Source organism: Oncorhynchus keta, chromosome 11, assembly GCF_023373465.1.
Source record: "Oncorhynchus keta strain PuntledgeMale-10-30-2019 chromosome 11, Oket_V2, whole genome shotgun sequence".
NCBI classification, from domain to species: domain Eukaryota; kingdom Metazoa; phylum Chordata; class Actinopteri; order Salmoniformes; family Salmonidae; genus Oncorhynchus; species Oncorhynchus keta.
This window is the reverse complement of record NC_068431.1, coordinates 18081319-18101037: the sequence shown is the minus strand read 5'-3', so window position 1 is coordinate 18101037 and position 19719 is coordinate 18081319. Positions and strand designations below refer to the sequence as shown.

General features: G+C 44.8%; 1 protein-coding gene across 18 annotated transcripts in view; it reads left to right on the top strand.

Annotated features, from left to right (window-relative positions):
• The window catches only part of LOC118389853 (CXADR-like membrane protein), a 119373-nt gene that overhangs the window by 87131 nt on the left and 12523 nt on the right, over positions 1-19719 (top strand). For all 18 annotated transcript variants that reach the window (XM_052529667.1, XM_052529660.1, XM_052529670.1 and 15 more), the window contains exons 3-6: positions 3937-4135; positions 11760-11927; positions 15732-15854; positions 16001-16142. In XM_052529667.1, coding sequence (XP_052385627.1) covers positions 3937-4135; positions 11760-11927; positions 15732-15854; positions 16001-16142 — 632 coding nt within the window. The remainder of the gene's footprint in view (positions 1-3936; positions 4136-11759; positions 11928-15731; positions 15855-16000; positions 16143-19719) is intronic.

Here is a 19719-nt window from a genome sequence, read left to right as displayed (position 1 = left end):
TCTGACTGCTCCATGCAGACTGACAGCTCTGACTGCTCCATGCAGGCTGGCAGCACCTTGCAGACTGGCAGCTCCTTGCAGACTGGCAGCTCCTTGCAGACTGACAGCTCTGGCTGCTCCATGCAGACTGACAGCTCTGACTGCTCCATGCAGGCTGGCAGCTCTGGCTGCTCCATGTAGACTGGCAGCTCTGGCTGCTCCGTGCAGGCTGACAGCTCTGACTGCGCTGAACAGGCAGGAGACTCCAGCAGCGCTGTAGAGGAGGAAGGCTCTGGCTGCGCTGAACAGGCGGGAGACTCCGGCAGCGCAGGAGAGGAGAAAGGCTCCGACAGCGCTGGAGAGGCGAGGTGCACTGTAGGCTTGATGCGTGGTGCTGGTACTGGTGGTACTGGACCGAGGACACGCACAGGAAGCCTGGTGCGGGGAGCTGCTACCGGAGGGCTGGTGTGTGGAGGTGGCACAGGATGGGCTAGACCGTGAAGGCGTACTGGAGATCTTGAGAGCAGTGCTGGCACAGGACGTGCAAGGCTAGGGATGTGCACAGGAGGCCTGATGCGTGAGGCTGGCACCAACTTCACCAGCCGACTAACACGCACCTCAGGACGAGTATGGAGCGCTGACCCAGGTGCCATCAAATCCCGACACGTTCCGTCGGGCGAATTCCATGCAAAAAGCACCAACACAGCAACTCCCTCATTTCTCTCTCCTCCAATTTCCCCATTAACTCCTTCACAGTCTCTGCTTCGCTCACCTCCAACACCGGCTCTGGTTCTGGTCTCCTCCTTGGCTCCTCATGATAAACAGGGAGAGTTGGCTCAGGTCTGACCCCTGACTCTGCCACACTCTCCCTGAGCCCCCCCAATACATTTTAGGGGCTGACTCTCAGGCTTCCTTCTGAGTCGCCGTGCTGCCTCTTCATACCGGCGCCTCTCCGCTCTCGCCGCCTCCAGTTCTTCCTTGGGGCGACGATATTCTCTAGGCTGAGCCCAGGGTCCTTTACCGTCCAGTTCGTCCTCCTCTTTGGGCTGCTCCTGTTGCCTCTTCTCCTGCTGCACCTTTGGGCGGCTACACTCCCCTGGTTTAGCCCAGGGTCCTCTACCGTCGAGGATTTCCTCCCATGTCCAGAAATCCTTATTGCGCATCTCCTCTTTTGCCTGCTCCTACCTGTTGACACGCTGCTTGGTCCGTTTAGGGTGGGTGATTCTGTAACGGTTTTCTAGGTGTGGTGAAGGAGAGTCGGACCAAAACACAGTGTGTAGAATACGATTCATGTTTAATGAAAAAAAACACACTAAACACAAACACTACAAAAACAATAAACGAAACAAAAACCGAAACAGCCTATACTTGTCAACTCAATACAGCGACAGGAACAAAGACACGAAGGACAATCACCCACGACAAACTCAAAGAATATGGCTGCCTAAATATGGTTCCCAATCAGAGACAACGATAAACACCTGCCTCTGATTGAGAACCACTCCAGACAGCCATAGACTTTGCTAGATAACCCACTAAGCTACAATCCCGATACCACCACCAAAACCCCAAGACAAACACACCACAATACAAAAACCCCATGCCACACCCTGGCCTGACCCAATACATGAAGATAAATACAAAATACTTTGACCAGGGCGTGACACAATAACAAGGCTATATACAGCATTTACATTGTTTCTTTGTACAGGACACAGACACAGCTTCTCCCCCATCATGACATAACAAACAGTACGTCTCCAGTTCATTGAGGCCTATATGGGTCTATATAGGGACCCACTCTTCTCAATGACTAGGATTACCCCCAAAGGACTGAATCAATCGCTCATCCACTTCTCTCAACTTTGAAGATCTTTCAGCAAACTTTCTTGTTTTTAGAGTCATTCTGGTTTCACTCAACCCATTTGCACTCTTGCAAGTGAGCAGAGTTTTCATTCCATTTGGCCACTGGTCAAGCTAATATGTGAGGTACCGTCAAGCTTGTTAGACCAATATGGCCCCTCCATTTTCCCTCCACTCTCTCCCTGCAGGTTATTGAAAGTGCTGCTACAGTTTGCCTTCGGTGAAGGATAGTTTACAAGGCCTGCTATTTATCCACAGAAAATAAAATCGCATTCACCCACTTTACAGGCTCTGCTTGGATATCCATGGTGATGTTTAATACCTGCAATGGGTGTTATAAACTTTAAGTGCTGTGGGCTGAGAAAAATCTGCATTCTTCCCTGCATTTGTTAATTTATGAATTTCCCTACATGGTCAAGTGATGAAATAATGTCTTGTTTTGTCTTTGGGTCTGAGATCATGTAGTGGTAGACAGTTTGTTTATATACAGTGTCTTCAGAAAGTATTCATACCCCTTTACTTTTTCCACATTTTGTTGTGTTACAGCTTGATTTTTAAATTGATTCAATGTTGTGTCACAGTCCTTCACACAATTTCCCATAATGTCAAAGTGGAATTATGTTTAACTTTATCCCGGACTTTAAAACAGTTATTTAATGGCTGTGATGGGAAAAACAGAGGATGGATAAACAACATTGTAGTTAGTCCACAATACTAACCTAAATGACAGAGTGAAAAGAAGGATGTAACAGTTTTCCTCCTCTTCTGAGGAGGAGTAGGAAAGATCGGACCAATGCGCAGCGTGGTAAGTGTCCATATTTTAATGAAATAAAACCGAACACTGAATACAAAAGAACAAGTGAAATAAATGAAAACCGAAACAGTTCTGTATGGTAAAACACAGACACAGAAAACAACTACCCACAAATCATAATGGGAAAACAGGCTGCCTAAGTATGGTTCTCAATCAGAGACAACGATCGACAGCTGCCTCTGATTGGAAACCATACCAGGCCCAACACAGAAATACAAAACCTAAAATACACAACATAGAATGCCCACCCCAACTCATGCCCTGACCAAACTAAAACAGAGACATAAAATAGGAACTAAGGTCAGGACGTGACAAAGGAAGCCTGTACAGAATATAAATATTCCAAAACATGCATCCTGTTTGCAATGAGGCACTAAAGTAAAACTGCAGAAATTGTGGCAAAGAAAGGAACTTTATGTCCTGAATACAAAGCCTTATGTTTGGGGCAAATCCAACACAACACATCACTGAGTATCACTCTTCATATTTTCAAGCATGGTGTTGGTTGCATCATGTTATTGGTACGTTTGTCATTGGCAAGAACTAGGGAGTTTTTTTAATAAAACTAAATGGATAAGAGCCAAGCACAGGGAAAATCCTAGAGGAAAACCTGGTTCAGTCTGCTTTCCAACAGACACTGGGAGACAATTTCACCTTACTGAGCGTGAATAATTTTTTAAAGAATAATGTGCAAATATTGTACAATCCAGGTGTGCAAAGCTCACCTCGTATCTAGAAAGACTCACAGCTTTAATCACTGCCAAAGGTGATTTTAACATGTTTTGACTCAGGGGTAAATTAGATATTTCTGTATTTAATTTTCAATATATGTGCAAAGGTTTCTAAAAGCATGTTTTCACCTTCTCATTATATGTAGATGGATGAGAATGTTGTTTTATCCATGTTTAATTCAGGCTGTAACACAACAAAATGTGGAATAAGTAAAAGGGTGTGAATACTTGCTGAAGGCATTGTAGCACAGCATGTAGTATGATCACCACATAATCACAATGATATGATATCTGTGTTTACAATGATTGACAATGGTCAATAACATAGCTCGTTCATTCCCCCTAAGTGATGCATATGTGCGTGTACTGTATCAATGTGCGTGTCACCTACACATATCCACAACCCTTCTCCAGATAACCATGGGTACAGAACCATTTCCACTTTCCTACACAAGTCCTGCTATGCACAGCCAGAACCTCTAACCCTAACTCTTATCTCTCTGTACCTCATTCCCTCCCTCCTTGCCACCTTCCCTGCCTCCCCGCCAGGTGATCACGTACTTCGCGGGCCGGGTGTACGACCCCAACGAGGCGGAGGCGGGCCGGCTGTCCTTAGCCGGGGACTACCTCAAGGGGGACGCCTCCCTGCTGATCAGTGACCTTACCCTGGGCGACTCGGGCGAGTACAGCTGCAAGGTGAAGAATGGGGGGAAGTACCAATGGAGCACGATCAACCTCATAGTACAGGGTAAGTCCTAATGAAGCCCGGCCATTCTCATAGTACTTGGTAAGTACCAATGGAGCACGATCAACCTCATAGTACAGGGTAAGTCCTAATGAAGCCCGGCCATTCTCATAGTACTTGGTAAGTACCAATGGAGCACAATCAACCTCATAGTACAGGGTAAGTCCTAATGAAGCCCGGCCATTGTCATAGTACTTGGTAAGTACCAATGGAGCACGATCAACCTCATAGTACAGGGTAAGTCCTAATGAAGCCCGGCCATTCTCATAGTACTTGGTAAGTACCAATGGAGCACGATCAACCTCATAGTACAGGGTAAGTCCTAATGAAGCCGGCCATTCTCATAGTACTTGGTAAGTACCAATGGAGCACGATCAACCTCATAGTACAGGGTAAGTCCTAATGAAGCCCGGCCATTCTCATAGTACTTGGTAAGTACCAATGGAGCACGATCAACCTCATAGTACAGGGTAAGTCCTAATGAAGCCCGGCCATTCTCATAGTACTTGGTAAGTACGAATGGAGCATGGTCAACCTCATAGTAAGTCCTAGACCCACTGTGTATTTTGGGGGATTTTTCACACAATCAAAATGAAAATGCACAGCAACAAACAAAACAGAAACAAATTAAAACATTCACCACCAATATAAGGTTTTGGATGATCAATTGAAAACAAACAGAAAAACCCCTCAGGGAATTGGGTTTGGTTGGGCTAACACCGAATTCACTGCAATACAGTATCATTCTTAGGTCCCTTGAGAAGGGATGCTGTACAGGTGGGCATCTAGTAAGACACTCAAGAGATCAAGAGATGTTCCCGCCACTGCTTGGCTGCAAGGTTTCACTGGTATATGAAATGTCTAACATTGTTTAACCTTTTGCTAAACTGGACTAAATCAGGGTCCCACAGAGTGTTTCTTCATAGTCTTAAACATCTACTTTGAAACAAATGTATACACCTCACACACATGGTTATGGGCTTAAAAAGAGAAGACACCTGTACCATGTCAGATATAGAGTTGAAATGCATTACATGTTTTGTTTTGATTCACAATAATACACTTTATACACATCACAAAAGACGGAAATATAAGAAAACCGTTTGACATAGAAACAACACATTTTCTGTGTGAAAAAAAAGTGTATTAATTATGAAATTATGAAAAATATGAATAACATTCCACCCATGAGGCCACTAGGTCATTTGACTGCAGGAAAGGCATACATGCTAATGTGGTGGATAGAAATGATTTAGGAGATACTATCCTTTCTCCCTTCATACTGTGGTTGACTGACAATGACCACACAAACACTGTTGGTGAGATGTTTGAATCACTACCTAACTATCCTGTTGGTGTCACTGAAGGATAAGATGGCAGTTACTTGTCACGTACTTGTGAAAATGAACTCCAAAGGGTAGACAATGGACCACTGCCACATGTTGCTACCGATCCAAATCCCTGACTGTGCATAAGAGATAAAAGCGTACGTAGCACCTGTGACACTGTGATACAGCATCTAGCTGTGTATGGCTCTGATATAGAGCTCTCTCCAGCCTGCCCTCCCCTCCCACGGTCTCCCACAGTAAGACGTTAAGAGAATGCACCACACATTTATGCATACATTTGTACAAATTGGCCCGCAGCTTTGAAACGCCACTTTCAAATTTTTTTTGTGAGAAAAACATTAGTGTTCGCCTTCTTCAACGGTAAGATAAGAGGATGGGGGATTGGGGTTGGGGCGTGGTGGGAAGTGGAACTGACACAGAAACAAGATGGATGGCCCCGCCTCCTCCTCCCCCTTCTCCTCAGCCCGCCCTCCCCCACCCAATTGCATCCTGGTTAGAATTCACCCTACTCAGCAAAATGAAGAGAGATCAGGGGAAGAGAGGTCCATGAGAGGGAGGTGGATGGTGGGGATGTTATGGAGATGTGTCTAAGGAGTCACTAACAGGGCCCAAATGGTCTAAGCAGGCATTGTTGTATTTATCTCACTTATACAGTGCATTCGGAAAGTATTCAGACCCCTTGACTTTTTCCACATTTTGTTACGTTAGAGCCTTATTCTAAAATGAATTACATTTGTTTTTTTACTCATCAATCTACACACAGTACTCCATAATGACAAAGCAAAAACAGGTTTTTAGTAAATGTTGCACAAAAAACAGAAATACCTTATTTACATAGGTATTCAGACCCTTTGCTATGAGACTCGAAATGGAGCTCAGGTGCATCCTGTTTCCATTGATATCAATGTGGTTTTCTGCAGGAATGATCACAGTTACAAAGTACCAAAAATACAACAGAACCACTGCTAGTTAGAGCATTGGACTGACTAGTAACCGAAAGGTTGCAAGTTCAAATCCCCGAGCTGACAAGGTACAAAATCTGTCGTTCTGCCCCTGAACAGGCAGTTAACCCACTGTTCCTAGGCCATCATTGAAAATAAGAATTTGTTCTTAACTGACTTGCCGAGTAAAATAAAGGTAAAATTAAAAAATTAAAAAATTAAATAGTTGGTCTATCTAGTAGGAGATTCTGTAGCAGATTAGGAGATTCTGTGACTTGTTAATGATGCACCAGTCAACTTGGTCATTATTGCTCGTTTCATATTAGTAGATGACTTTATACTGCTGTAAGCACTCAGTGATGACATACATATTTATTTAATTTTATTTAAACAGGAAGGGCTCATTGAGATTTGAAATATATTTTTCAAGAGCGTCCTGGTGTAACGGCTGATTTTTTCCTCTGAAGAGGTGTAGCAAGAATCGGACCAAGATGTAAGTGTCCATGGTTGTTTATTTAAAAACATAAACTGAACACTATGAATACAAAAACCGTGAACAAACCGAAACAGTACCGTGTGGCGACAAACACAGACACGGAAACAAACACCCACAAACAAACAGTGAAACCCAGGCTACCGAAGTATGATTCTCAATCAGAGACAACTAACGACACCTGCCTCTGATTGAGAACCATACTAGGCCGAAACATAGAAATCCCAAAATCATAGAAAAACAAACAGACTGCCCACCCCAACTCACGCCCTGACCGTACTAAATAACGACAAAACAAAGGAAATAAAGGTCAGAACGTGACCTATCTTGGCTCTGAAAGACTTACACTTGACAATCTCTGCCTCAGTATAGCATGAACAACTGTATCAAAAGCTTTAGAGAGATCAATAAAAAGTGAGAGTCAGTGCTATTTTTTATCAATGGCTTCAGTGATATAATTTAAAACCTTCATGGCTGCTGTAATTGTGCTATGCTTCTTCCTGAAACCCGATTGGTACATTGATAAAGTAGAGTTAGTATATGAAAACTATTTTAGCTGTTCACTCACAAGGGTTTCAAGTATTTTCACCAGGGGTGACAGCTTTATGATTGGCCTATAATTATTTCAAATAGTTGGAGCTCCCCCTTTTAAAAGTGGCAGGACACATGCGGATTTCCCGATCTTTGGAATTTCATTACATTCCAGGGTTAGATTGAACAGAGATGTAAGTGGTTCAGCTATGAAATCAGCTGCCAGATTTAAAAGGCAGGGATCAAGAAGATCAGGACCTGCAGGCTTTCTCTGATCTAAGGATTTCAGGGCTTTATGTACCTCCTGCACTGAGAATGACAAAAAGCAAAAAGTTTGTCCAGCTCTCGCTGGTTCATCCACACAGAGTTGTACAGAGACAGAAGACGCTGAATCAAACAGCCTACCAGATGATTGAAACAATTCAGCATTTCAGTTTTGTCATATACAGCAACAAAGTCCTTCAATACACATGACGGTAATTCATTAACATCACTGTTTCCAGACTTAATAGCCTTCCACAACTTTCTAGGGTCATTCAGGTTATAAGTGCTAACAGACATAAAATATTCAGTCTTGGCCTTCCTGAGAAGAAAATAACACTTGTTTCGTTACTGCCTAAAAATAAGCCAATCAGCATCAGAACATGATTTCCTTGCTTTAGCCCAGGCTAGATTATGGTCGTGAATAATACAAGACATCTCAGAAGAAAACCATGGATTATCCCTCCCTTTAACCCTGAACCTGAGGAATGGGGCATGTTTGTTTACTATTTGGAGAAAACCATCATGAAAGAATTTCCAGGCAGTTTCCACATCAGGAATAAGCTCAATCTTGTTCCAGTCAAAATAAAACAAATCATGAAAGAAACCATTATTCTCTGGTCATGTATATTGTACACCCATCCATGATACCACAGTCAGTGAATCTAAAGTAGTAGACTCCTCTCACTGGTGTAGTGAAGATACCTGCATGACAAAAATATTATATTGTATATTCATTCTTATGTATATATACACTGAACAAAAATATAAATGCAACAATTTCAATGATTCTACTGAGTTACAGTTCATATAAGGAAATCAGTCAATTGAAATATATAAATTAGGCCCTAATCTATGGATTTCACATAACTGGGCAGGAACGCAGACATGGGTGGGACTGGTAGGGCATAGGCTCGCCCACTTGGGAACCAGGCCCAGCCAATCAGAAGTTTTCCCCCAGAAAAAGGCTTTATTACAGACAGAAATACTCATCAGCTGTCCGGGTGACTGGTCTCAGATGATCCTGGTCTCATTCATTTCTCTGGCAACAGCGCTGGTGGACATTCTTTCAGTCTGCATGACAAATGTTCACTGACAGGGATGGAAACAAATTTGTACACAAAATTTGAGAGAAATACGTTTTTTTGTGGGTATGGAAAAATTCTGGCGATCTTTAATTTCAGCTCATGAAACATCTGACCAACACTTTACATGTTGCATGATGTAAGCCTTGTCGATGTTTGTGAAGACTCTGCTATAGGTCAGAGTAGTGTCACTGCTGATGGGTCCTACAGTACCAGTCAGAGCAGTGGAGAACGCTACCTTTGGTCAGTCTTTAAATATGGGAGAGCAATTACAATTATCAAGTAAACATATTATTATTGCATATATTTTATCTTATCATATGCTGCAAAATCACACATTTTTTATTCAGCGACATGGGTTTGAGAACATTGTTATGTTATATTCTACTTTGTTTTAATAGCATACAGACAACCATTTGGGACAACCTGTATTCTCTCTCTTCAGTTCCTCTACCTCTTTCTCAGTAGTTGTCAGTCTGGCCTCCATGGTTGGAAGCTCTGCTGCTAGTGCTGGAATTGTATTATTAAAAACCAATAAGAATATGAGATATGTTTCGCTATCTGCATGTCCATATAACACTATCTCAAATGTGAAAACGTTGGCTTTCTATGTTTTGTATTAAACAAATGTAGACGGAAAAAAAGTGTTTCCAATGACATCATCCAGTGGACATTATGTCATCCCTTTAAACCTAGTCTTGTACTAAATGACCCTTTTAAACTGCACTAATAAAAATTGAATTTCTCAAACATGGTTTAAATGTGTATGTGTGCTTGATCAAGTTTGTTCATAGGGAGATATGTTGTGAAGTTATTGTGAGAGAACCGGTGTACCAAAAATACAACAGAACCACTGGTTCATGTACATACAGTTCTAGTCTAGAGACTTAACATGCTGGTTGGTCTATCTAGTAGGAGATTCTATGACCTCAGACTTGTCAGTGATGCACCAGTCAACTTGGTCATTATTGCTAATTTGATGTTGGTAGATTACTTTATACTGCTGTAAGCACTCAGTAATGACAGACATATAGTGCTTAATGAATGTTTTTAATGATTCTGTATGACGGCCTTATTCATACAGTTTTGTTGAATAGGAAATACATAATATCACATTTTATCATATTTGTACTGTGTACTTGAGCTGGTGTCCTCAAAAGTGGCTACACCTCAGCAATTTATAACTATTTTTTACCAGAAAGGTGAGATTTTATCTTTTCTTGGAATATCCTGCATTACTAGTTATTTTTTATGGCCCTGTCATGATAAATAATTACTTTTGGAGATTAAGTAGATTACATTTGATTACATTTAACTGGTTCTAAATCACTTTTCCCACACTAAACATGTTATTACTACTTTGGTGTCTTAAATACAGTAAAATATGCCATATTAAAAGGGGTAGCCTAGTGGTTAGAGTGTTGGACTAGTAACCGGAAGATTGCAAGTTCAAACCCCTGAGCTGACAAGGTACAAATCTGTCGTACAGTTAACCCGCAGGCTCGGGGGCAGGACAGGGTAAACTAGCGAACAGAACTTGAGAAAAAGGAAGATGGGAAAGCACGTTGGTAAGACCTGACAAGATCGATTTATAAGCAAAAATGTGAGTCGGAAGCAGTGCCAGAACCACACAGGGGACTTTACATCTAAGAGGATCTTATTAAGAATACATTATTATTATTCATAATTTAGCCTTGTTTGTAATTGGTTTCTGAAGAGCATAATTGTAACAACATACTGTTATATAATTTTTTTGTATTCTCACCTGCATTATGCCTTTTCAGTTCCTCCACCTCTCACTGTCTGTCTCCCTGGCCTCCATTACATTAGTCTTAATTGGATCACAACCACTAAATCTACTATTAAGATTCGGGATAGCTACAATACCTGCATTTTCTCCCTTCAGCTCCTCCACCTCTTTCTCACTGTGTGGTCCCAATAGTTGACAGCTCTGCCGCTTGTGCTGTAATTGTATCAACAATAACCAATAATATGAGATGTTTGGCTTTCTTCTGGTCCATATAACACTATCTCAAAGCTAACATACAGTATGTACATTATGTAGTTGTGTTCTTTCTCACTGATTTTCAGTCTGGTCTCACTGGTTGTCAGTCTCATCTCACTGGTTGTCAGTCTCATCTCACTGGTTGTCAGTCTCATCTCACTGGTTGTCAGTCTGGTCTCACTGATTTTCAGTCTGGTCTCACTGGTTGTCAGTCTCATCTCACTGGTTGTCAGTCTGGTCTCACTGGTTGTCAGTCTGGTCCCCATGGCTAAAATAACATTCAGTCAGTATTATGATATATGACTGACTTTATATGGTACACTTCATACACAATGGGTATAATTATAATTGTCTCCCATTGACATCAATGCATGACTTACATCAAAGTCTGAATGGTGTACACTGATCTCAATTTAGATTTCAGCCTAATGTAAAATATAACTCACATATTACCTGTGTTCAGTGTCTTTAGCTCTGTTCCACCATGTTCCACTGTTCCACCATGATGGTTCTCAGATTCTGCACCACATCTCTCAGGTGTTTCAGCTCAGTCCAGATGTCAGGTTGGGTGGTGGTCTTATTGTCAGTCAAGGCTGAAGTTTTGGTCTTCTGGCTCTCATAGTGAACTCCATTCCCCTCCTCCCTGTCTCCCTGAGCCCATGATGCCCCAGACACACACAGCAGCACCACCAGTGGAACTACAGAAGCCCTCATTCTGACAATACTCACACCTTCTAATGTACCTTCTCGTCCTTTTTATACAGTACCTGAACCATTACATAAGATCACTGTTGTTTTATTTTAGGTGCACTTTCATTTAAGTCCAAGAACTCAAGATGAGATAATTTGTGGATAAGATAATTTTTAAAGTTATTTTAAAGGTATGTCGTGGGAAATATGAACCTGTTATTATCTAACACAAAAATGTGTGTGTTTGTCTCTCTCTTTCTCTCTGTCCCCAGTGAAGCCGTCTAAGCCGCGGTGTTGGATGGAGGGCCGGCTGTTGGAGGGTAGTGATGTTAAGATGAGCTGTAAGTCTACAGATGGCTCTGACCCCATAAACTACAAATGGGAGAGGCTGCTGGACAAGGGCAAGTATGTGGGAAAGCTGCCCCCACTGGCCCTCATAGGTAAGCCCTCTAGTCCACTGCAGGCTCTCTGTGTGTGTGAGTGGATGTAAGTCTGTCATAAGTCATACACTGAATTAAACTCCAACTAAGATGTCCTACTTGAGATGAAAACATTGAATAATTTCCAGATCCCCTTTAAGGACTTTTGGGACAGAACATACTGTACTTTACATAATGAAAGCGTGTGTCAGAATGCCAGACCAATTTCAATGCAAATACACCTTCTCCAGTATCCTTGTTTGACCTTGTTCACATGTCCAGTTAGCGTTAGTGACAAGTGTTGGTAGAGTAATTTCTCACATGCAGACTCGGCCAAGTTCTTGGTCAATAGCACTCCTACTTGTTCTGGGAAACTGTCCATTCCCATCTGTCACAGCAAAGGATTAAGTTTACCAATCCCAAATCAAACACCAGCCCGACGTCCTATGAATTTCTGTTCTTTATTGAATAGTTTAATAGTTTAGGTAAAAAAAATCGGTCTATAACTGGGAACAGTACTACTCATTTTTTACAATTACAATGTTTTAGTCAATTAGCAGATGCTCTTATCCAGAGTGAGTGCATACATTTTTAATACTGGTCCCCCGTGGGAATAAAACCCACAACCCTGGCATAGCAAGCGCCATGCTCTACCAACTGAGCCACACATGCAAAGAAACATTATGAAAGGGACCTTGCAGGTAAATGTAAAAGAGACCATGGTTTGGTCACTGAATTAGTTTAACTTTATACATTTCCATTATTATCTATCGCTATTTTTCTTAAAATATCGAATTTGATGTATCCGATGATTGTTCAAAGTTCAAACACTCTCCACATAACCATCACTTGCAATAGTGTTTCTGGATTTGATAGTTGAAAAAAAGCTTTAAATTGAATTACAATCACTGTACCTCACTGTATCCTGAACTTCCTGTTGGACCGCCACCAGGTAATAAGGGTAGGAAACAACACATTTGCCACGCTGACCATCAACACAGGGGCCCCACAGGGGTGTGTGCTAAGTCCCCTCCTGTACCCCCTGTTCACCCACGACTCCAATACCATCATCAAGTTTGCTGACGACACAACGGTGGTACAACTGATCACCGACGACAATGAGATAGCCTATAGGGAGGAGGTCAGAGACCAGGCAGTGTGAAGCCAGGACAACAACCTCTCCCTCCATGTCAGCAAGATAAGGGAGCTGATTGTGGACTACAGGAAACGGAGGGGTGAGCCCACTCCCATCCACAACGATGGGGCTGTTGTGGAGTCAGTTGAGAACTAAAAGTTCCTTTGTGTCCACATCACCAAGGAATTATCATGGTCCACACACACCCACACAGTTGTGAATAGGGCATCTCAGCACCTCTCCCCCTCAGGAGGTTGAAAAGATTTGGCATGGGCCCTCAGATCCTCAAACAGCTGCACCATTGAGAGCATCTTGACTGACTGCATCACAGCTTGGTATGGCAACTGCAAGGCACCTGACCGCAAGGCGCTACAGGAAGGCCCAAAAAAGGCCCAAAAAAACTTCAGCCCCCAAGCCATAGACTGTTCTCTTTGCTACCGCACGGCAAGCGGTACCAGTGCACCAAGTCTGGAACCAACAGGAACCTGAACAGCTTCTAACCCCAAGCTATAAGACTGCATAACAAGACTGCTAAATAACTCAGCAAAAATAAAACGCCCCTTTTTCAGGACCCTGTCTTTCAAAGACAATTCGTAAAAATCATAATAACTTCACAGATCTTCATTGTTTCCCATGCTTGTGCAATGAACCATAAACAATTAATGAACATGTACCTGTGAAACGGTCATTAAGACAGCTTACAGACGGTAGACAATTAAGGTCACAGTTGTGAAAACTTAGGACACTAAAGAGACCTTTCTACTGACTCTGAAAAACATCAATAGAAAGATGCCCAGGGTTCCTGCTCATCTGCGTGAACGTGCCTTAGGCATGTTGCAAGGAGGCATGAGGACTGCAGATGTGGCCAGGGCAATAAATTGCATTGTCCGTTCTGTGAGACGCCTAAGACAGCGCTACAGGGAGACAGGACGGACAGCTGATCGTCCTCGCAGTGGCAGACCACATGTAACAACACCTGCAGAGTATCAGTACATCCAAACATCACACCTGCGGGACAGGTACAGGATGGCAACAACAACTGTCTAAGTTACACCAGGAACGCACAATCCCTCCATCAGTGCTCAGACTGTCCGCAATAGGCTGAGAGAGGCTGGACTGAGGGCTTGTAGGCCCGTTGTAAGGCAGGTCCTCACCAGAAATCACCGGCAACAACGTCGCCTTTGGGCACAAACCCACCGTCACTGGACCAGACAGGACTGGCAAAAAGTGCTCTTCACTGACGAGTCACGGTTTTGTCTCACCAGGGGTGATGGTGAGATTTGTGTTTATTGACGAAGGAATGAGTGTTACACCAAGGCCTGTACTCTGGAGCAGAATCGATTTGGAGGTGGAGGGTCCATCATGGTCTGGGGCGTTGTGTCACAGCATCATCGAACTGAGCTTGGTGTCATTGCAGGCAATCTCAACGCTGTGCGTTATAGGGAAGAGATCCTCCTCCCTCATGTGGTACCCATTCCTGCAGGCTCATCCTGACATGACCCTCCAGCATGACAATGCCACCAGCCATACTGCTTGTTCTGTGAGTGATTTCCTGCAAGATAGGAATGTCAGTGTTCTGTCATGGCCAGCGAAGAGCCCGGATCTCAATCCCATAGAGCACGTCTAGGACCTGTTGGATCGGAGGGTGAGGGCTAGGGTCATTCCCCCCCAGAAATGTCCGGGAACTTGCAGGTGTCTTGGTGGAAGAGTGGGGTAACATCTCACAGCAAGATCTGGCAAATCTGGTGCAGTCAATGAGGAGGAGATGCACTGCAGTACTTAATGCAGCTGGTGGCCACACCAGATACTGACTGTTACTTTTGAATTAACCCCCCCCTTTGTTCAGGGACACATTATTCCATTTATGTTAGTCACATGTCTGTGGAACTTGTTCAGTTTGTCTCAGTTGTTGAATCTTATGTTTATACAAATATTTACACATGTTAAGTTTGCTGAAAATAAACGCAGTTGACAGTGAGAGGACGTTTCTTTTTTTGCTGAGTTTACATACAGCAGACATTACCTTTGGCTGCACCGAGTCGTATTAACAGAAATCTCATGCAGCCTTGTTTATACATTTGAAACGTGAGATGTAAACTACACCTTTATTAGGATGATAGATGTAATGTACACCTCCATTAGGATGATAGATTTAATCTACACCTCCATTAGGATGATAGATGTAATCTACACCTCCATTAGGATGATAGATGTCATCTACACCTCCATTAAGATGATAGATGTCATCTACACCTCCATTAAGATGATAGATATAATCTACACCTCCATTAGGATGATAGATGTAATCTACACCTCCATTAGGATGATATATGTAATCTGCACCTGCATTAGGATGATATATGTAATCTGCACCTCCATTAGGATGATAGGACATTATTTATGTGATTTTTCAATTTATTTGAAAAATAAATTATTTCTATATTGCCTACACTTTCTCGTTCTGAATTTCTCATTTGAGTGGGGGGGTGTGGCTTTGTGACAATGATCACAAGAGGAGCTGATCACCGATTTGACAGCTCCAACACAGTTCCACCTCCAAAACACTCACTATGTGGCTGTCTGCTATCTCCGGTAACGCTTGATCTGATTGAATCTGGGCCTTAGTCTACACGAAACATGTGACAAATACAATTGTATTTGAATTTGACCTTGTCCTGTTCTCGTGTAAGATTTGAAAAACTCAGAGATAGTGACACTGAGGAACCTGACCAAGGAGAGTGCTGGGGTGTATAAATGTACCGCCAGCAACGACGTGGGAGAGGAGAGCTGCACCGTAGAGGTCAAGATGCACTGTGAGTAACCCAGGCTATAACCAACACCCACGTACACACGTCTCATATTATAACCCCATTAGGGTTACCAAAGATGATCTGTAGGACAGTATAGCTATCCCATTCTTTCAACCTGTGAACCATATTTATCTTTGTGTACATTTTAGATGTGCGGGGCATGGGTGTGGTGGCGGGCGCCGTGGTGGGCGTGTCCTTCGGTGTCCTCCTCATCATTCTCATTATTTGGCTGGTGTTCCGCAAGAAGGAGAAGAAGAAATACGAGGAGGAGGAGACCCCTAACGAGATCAGGTACACACACACACACACACACACACACACACACACACACACACACACACACACACACACACACACACACACACACACACACACACACACACACACACACACACACACACACACACACAGATTTAGGTTAGTTAAGGCAGTTTCAGAATCAGAAATAATAAAAAGTAAATACATAAACAGATGGGGTGGGAACAGACGTCACCTAGTTGGTACAAAAAGGGACTTGACTTCACTCTCCAGCCTGTGTAGCATCCTCTCTCCAGCCTGTGTAGCATCCTCTCTCCAGCCTGTGTAGCATCCTCTCTCCAGCCTGTGTAGCATCCTCTCTCCAGCCTGTGTAGCATCCTCTCTCCAGCCTGTGTACCATCCTCTCTCCAGCCTGTGTAGCATCCTCTCTCCAGCCTGTGTAGCATCCTCTCTCCAGCCTGTGTACCATCCATTCTCCAGCCTGTGTAGCATCCTCTCTCCAGCCTGTGTACCATCCATTCTCCAGCCTGTGTAGCATCCTCTCTCCAGCCTGTGTAGCATCATCTCTCCAGCCTGTGTAGCATCCTCTCTCCAGCCTGTGTACCATCCATTCTCCAGCCTGTGTAGCATCCTCTCTCCAGCCTGTGTAGCATCCTCTCTCCAGCCTGTGTACCATCCATTCTCCAGCCTGTGTAGCATCCTCTCTCCAGCCTGTGTAGCATCCTCTCTCCAGCCTGTGTAGCATCCTCTCTCCAGCCTGTGTAGCATCCCCTCTCCAGCCTGTGTAGCATCCCGTCTCCAGCCTGTGTAGCATCCCGTCTCCAGCCTGTGTAGCATCCCTTCTCCAGCCTGTGTAGCATCCCTTCTCCAGCCTGTGTAGCATCCCTCTCCAGCCTGTGTAGCATCCTCTCTCCAGCCTGTGTAGCATCCTCTCTCCAGCCTGTGTAGCATCCCCTCTCCAGCCTGTGTACCATCCTCTCTCCAGCCTGTGTAGCATGCCCTCTCCAGCCTGTGTAGCATCCCCTCTCCAGCCTGTGTAGCATCCCTTCTCCAGCCTGTGTAGCATCCCTTCTCCAGCCTGTGTAGCATCCTCTCTCCAGCCTGTGTAGCATCCCCTCTCCAGCCTGTGTAGCATCCCTTCTTCAGCCTGTGTAGCATCCTCTCTCCAGCCTGTGTAGCATCCCTTCTTCAGCCTGTGTAGCATCCCCTCTCCAGCCTGTGTTGCATGCCCTCTCCAGCCTGTGTAGCATGCTCTCTCCAGCGTGTGTAGCATCCTTTCGCCAGCCTGTGTAGCATCCCCTCTCCAGAATGTGTAGCATCCCCTCTCCAGCCTGTGTTGCATGCCCTCTCCAGCCTGTGTAGCATGCTCTCTCCAGCGTGTGTAGCATCCTTTCGCCAGCCTGTGTAGCATCCCCTCTCCAGACTGTGTAGCATCCCCTCTCCAGAATGTGTAGCATCCCCCCTCCAGCCTGTGAAGAATCCTCTCTCCAGCCTGTGTAGCATCCCCTCTCCAGCCTGTGTAGCATCCCTTCTCCAGCCTGTGTAGCGTCCCTTCTCCAGCCTGTGTAGCATCCCCTCTCCAGCCTGTGTAGCATCCTCTCTCCAGCCTGTGTAGCATCCCTTCTCCAGCCTGTGTAGCATCCCTTCTCCAGCCTGTGTAGCATCCTCTCTCCAGCCTGTGTAGCATCCCCTCTCCAGCCTGTGTAGCATCCCTTCTCCAGCCTGTGTAGCATCCCTTCTCCAGCCTGTGTAGCATCCCCTCTCCAGCCTGTGTAGCATCCCTTCTCCAGCCTGTGTAGCATCCCTTCTCCAGCCTGTGTAGCGTCCCTTCTCCAGCCTGTGTAGCATCCCCTCTCCAGCCTGTGTAGCATCCCTTCTCCAGCCTGTGTAGCATCCTCTCTCCAGCCTGTGTAGCATCCTCTCTCCAGCCTGTGTAGCATCCCCTCTCCAGCCTGTGTAGCATCCTCTCTCCAGCCTGTGTAGCATCCCTTCTTCAGCCTGTGTAGCATCCCCTCTCCAGCCTGTGTAGCATGCCCTCTCCAGCCTGTGTAGCATCCTCTCTCCAGCCTGTGTAGCATCCATTCTTCAGCCTGTGTAGCATCCCCTCTCCAGCCTGTGTAGCATCCCTTCTTCAGCCTGTGTAGCATCCTCTCTCCAGCCTGTGTAGCACCCCCTCTCCAGCCTGTGTAGCATCCTCTCTCCAGCCTGTGTAGCATCCTCTCTCCAGCCGGTGTAGCATTCTCTCTCCAGCCTGTGTAGCATCCCTTCTCCAGCCTGTGTAGCATCCTCTCTCCAGACTGTGTAGCATCCCCTTTCCTCCCTATCCCTCAGAGCAGGTTCCTCACCTCTTATAACAGGTTCCCAACCCTCAGACCAGGTTCCACACCTCTCAGAGCAGGTTCCTTACCTCTCAGAGCACGTCCCTTACTTCTCAGAGCAGGTTCCTCACCTCTCAAGAGCAGGTCCCTCACCTCTCAAGAGCAGGTTCCTCAACGCTCAGAGCAGGAACCTCTCTCCAGCCTGTGTATACACTCCCCTTTCCTCACCATCCAGAACAGCAGGTTCCTCCCCATCCTTCAGAGCAGGTTCCTCCCCATCCCTCAGAGCAGGTTCCTTCCCATCCCTCAGAGCAGGTTCCTTCCCATCCCTCAGAGCAGGTTCCTCCCCATCCTTCAGAGCAGGTTCCTCCCCATCCCTCAGAGCAGGTTCCTCCCCATTCTTCAGAGCAGGTTCCTCCCCATCCCTCAGAGCAGGTTCCTCCCCATCCCTCAGAGCAGGTTCCTCCCAATCCCTCGGAGCAGGTTCCTTCCCATCCCTCAGAGCGTCCTAAATTTTGTCTGCTGCCTGCTGGCAGTGCTTGTTACAACAGCAGCTATTTTTTGGCGATAGCGGAGCAGGCACATGGGGATGGCTGCGCACCAATAATGGAGTGGCATAGCAAGGGGAAGAGTCGCGTAGCTGACAGTCACTTCTGTCCTGTTGACATATGGAGCATTAGCGGCAACACATACATACACACAGTCTGATATCAAACTGATGTTTAACTAGAGAAGGTGAGGGGTTGCTAATGAAGTAGTGACAATTAAGTGCATGTCGATGAGGTGCTGTCCTTACCTGACCTAACTAGGGTTCATTGTAAGAAGGGGATACCAGTTATTCTGTCATTCAGAGTACCATGTATTTGGTCAGCTACTGCTGTTACTGCAAAGAACACATCCGTCTTATATGAAGAAGTACAAGTTCATAATGGATGCAGACATACACTAATCAAATCAAATCAAATCAAATTTATTTATATAGCCCTTCGTACATCAGCTGATATCTCAAAGTGCTGTACAGAAACCCAGCCTAAAACCCCAAGCAGCAAACAATGCAGGTGTAAAAGCACGGTGGCTAGGAAAAACTCCCTAGAAAGGCCAAAACCTAGGAAGAAACCTAGAGAGGAACCGGGCTATGTGGGGTGGCCAGTCCTCTTCTGGCTGTGCCGGGTAGAGATTATAACAGAACATGACCAAGATGTTCAAATGTTCATAAATGACCAGCATGGTCGAATAATAATAAGGCAGAACAGTTGAAACTGGAGCAGCAGCACAGTCAGGTGGACTGGGGA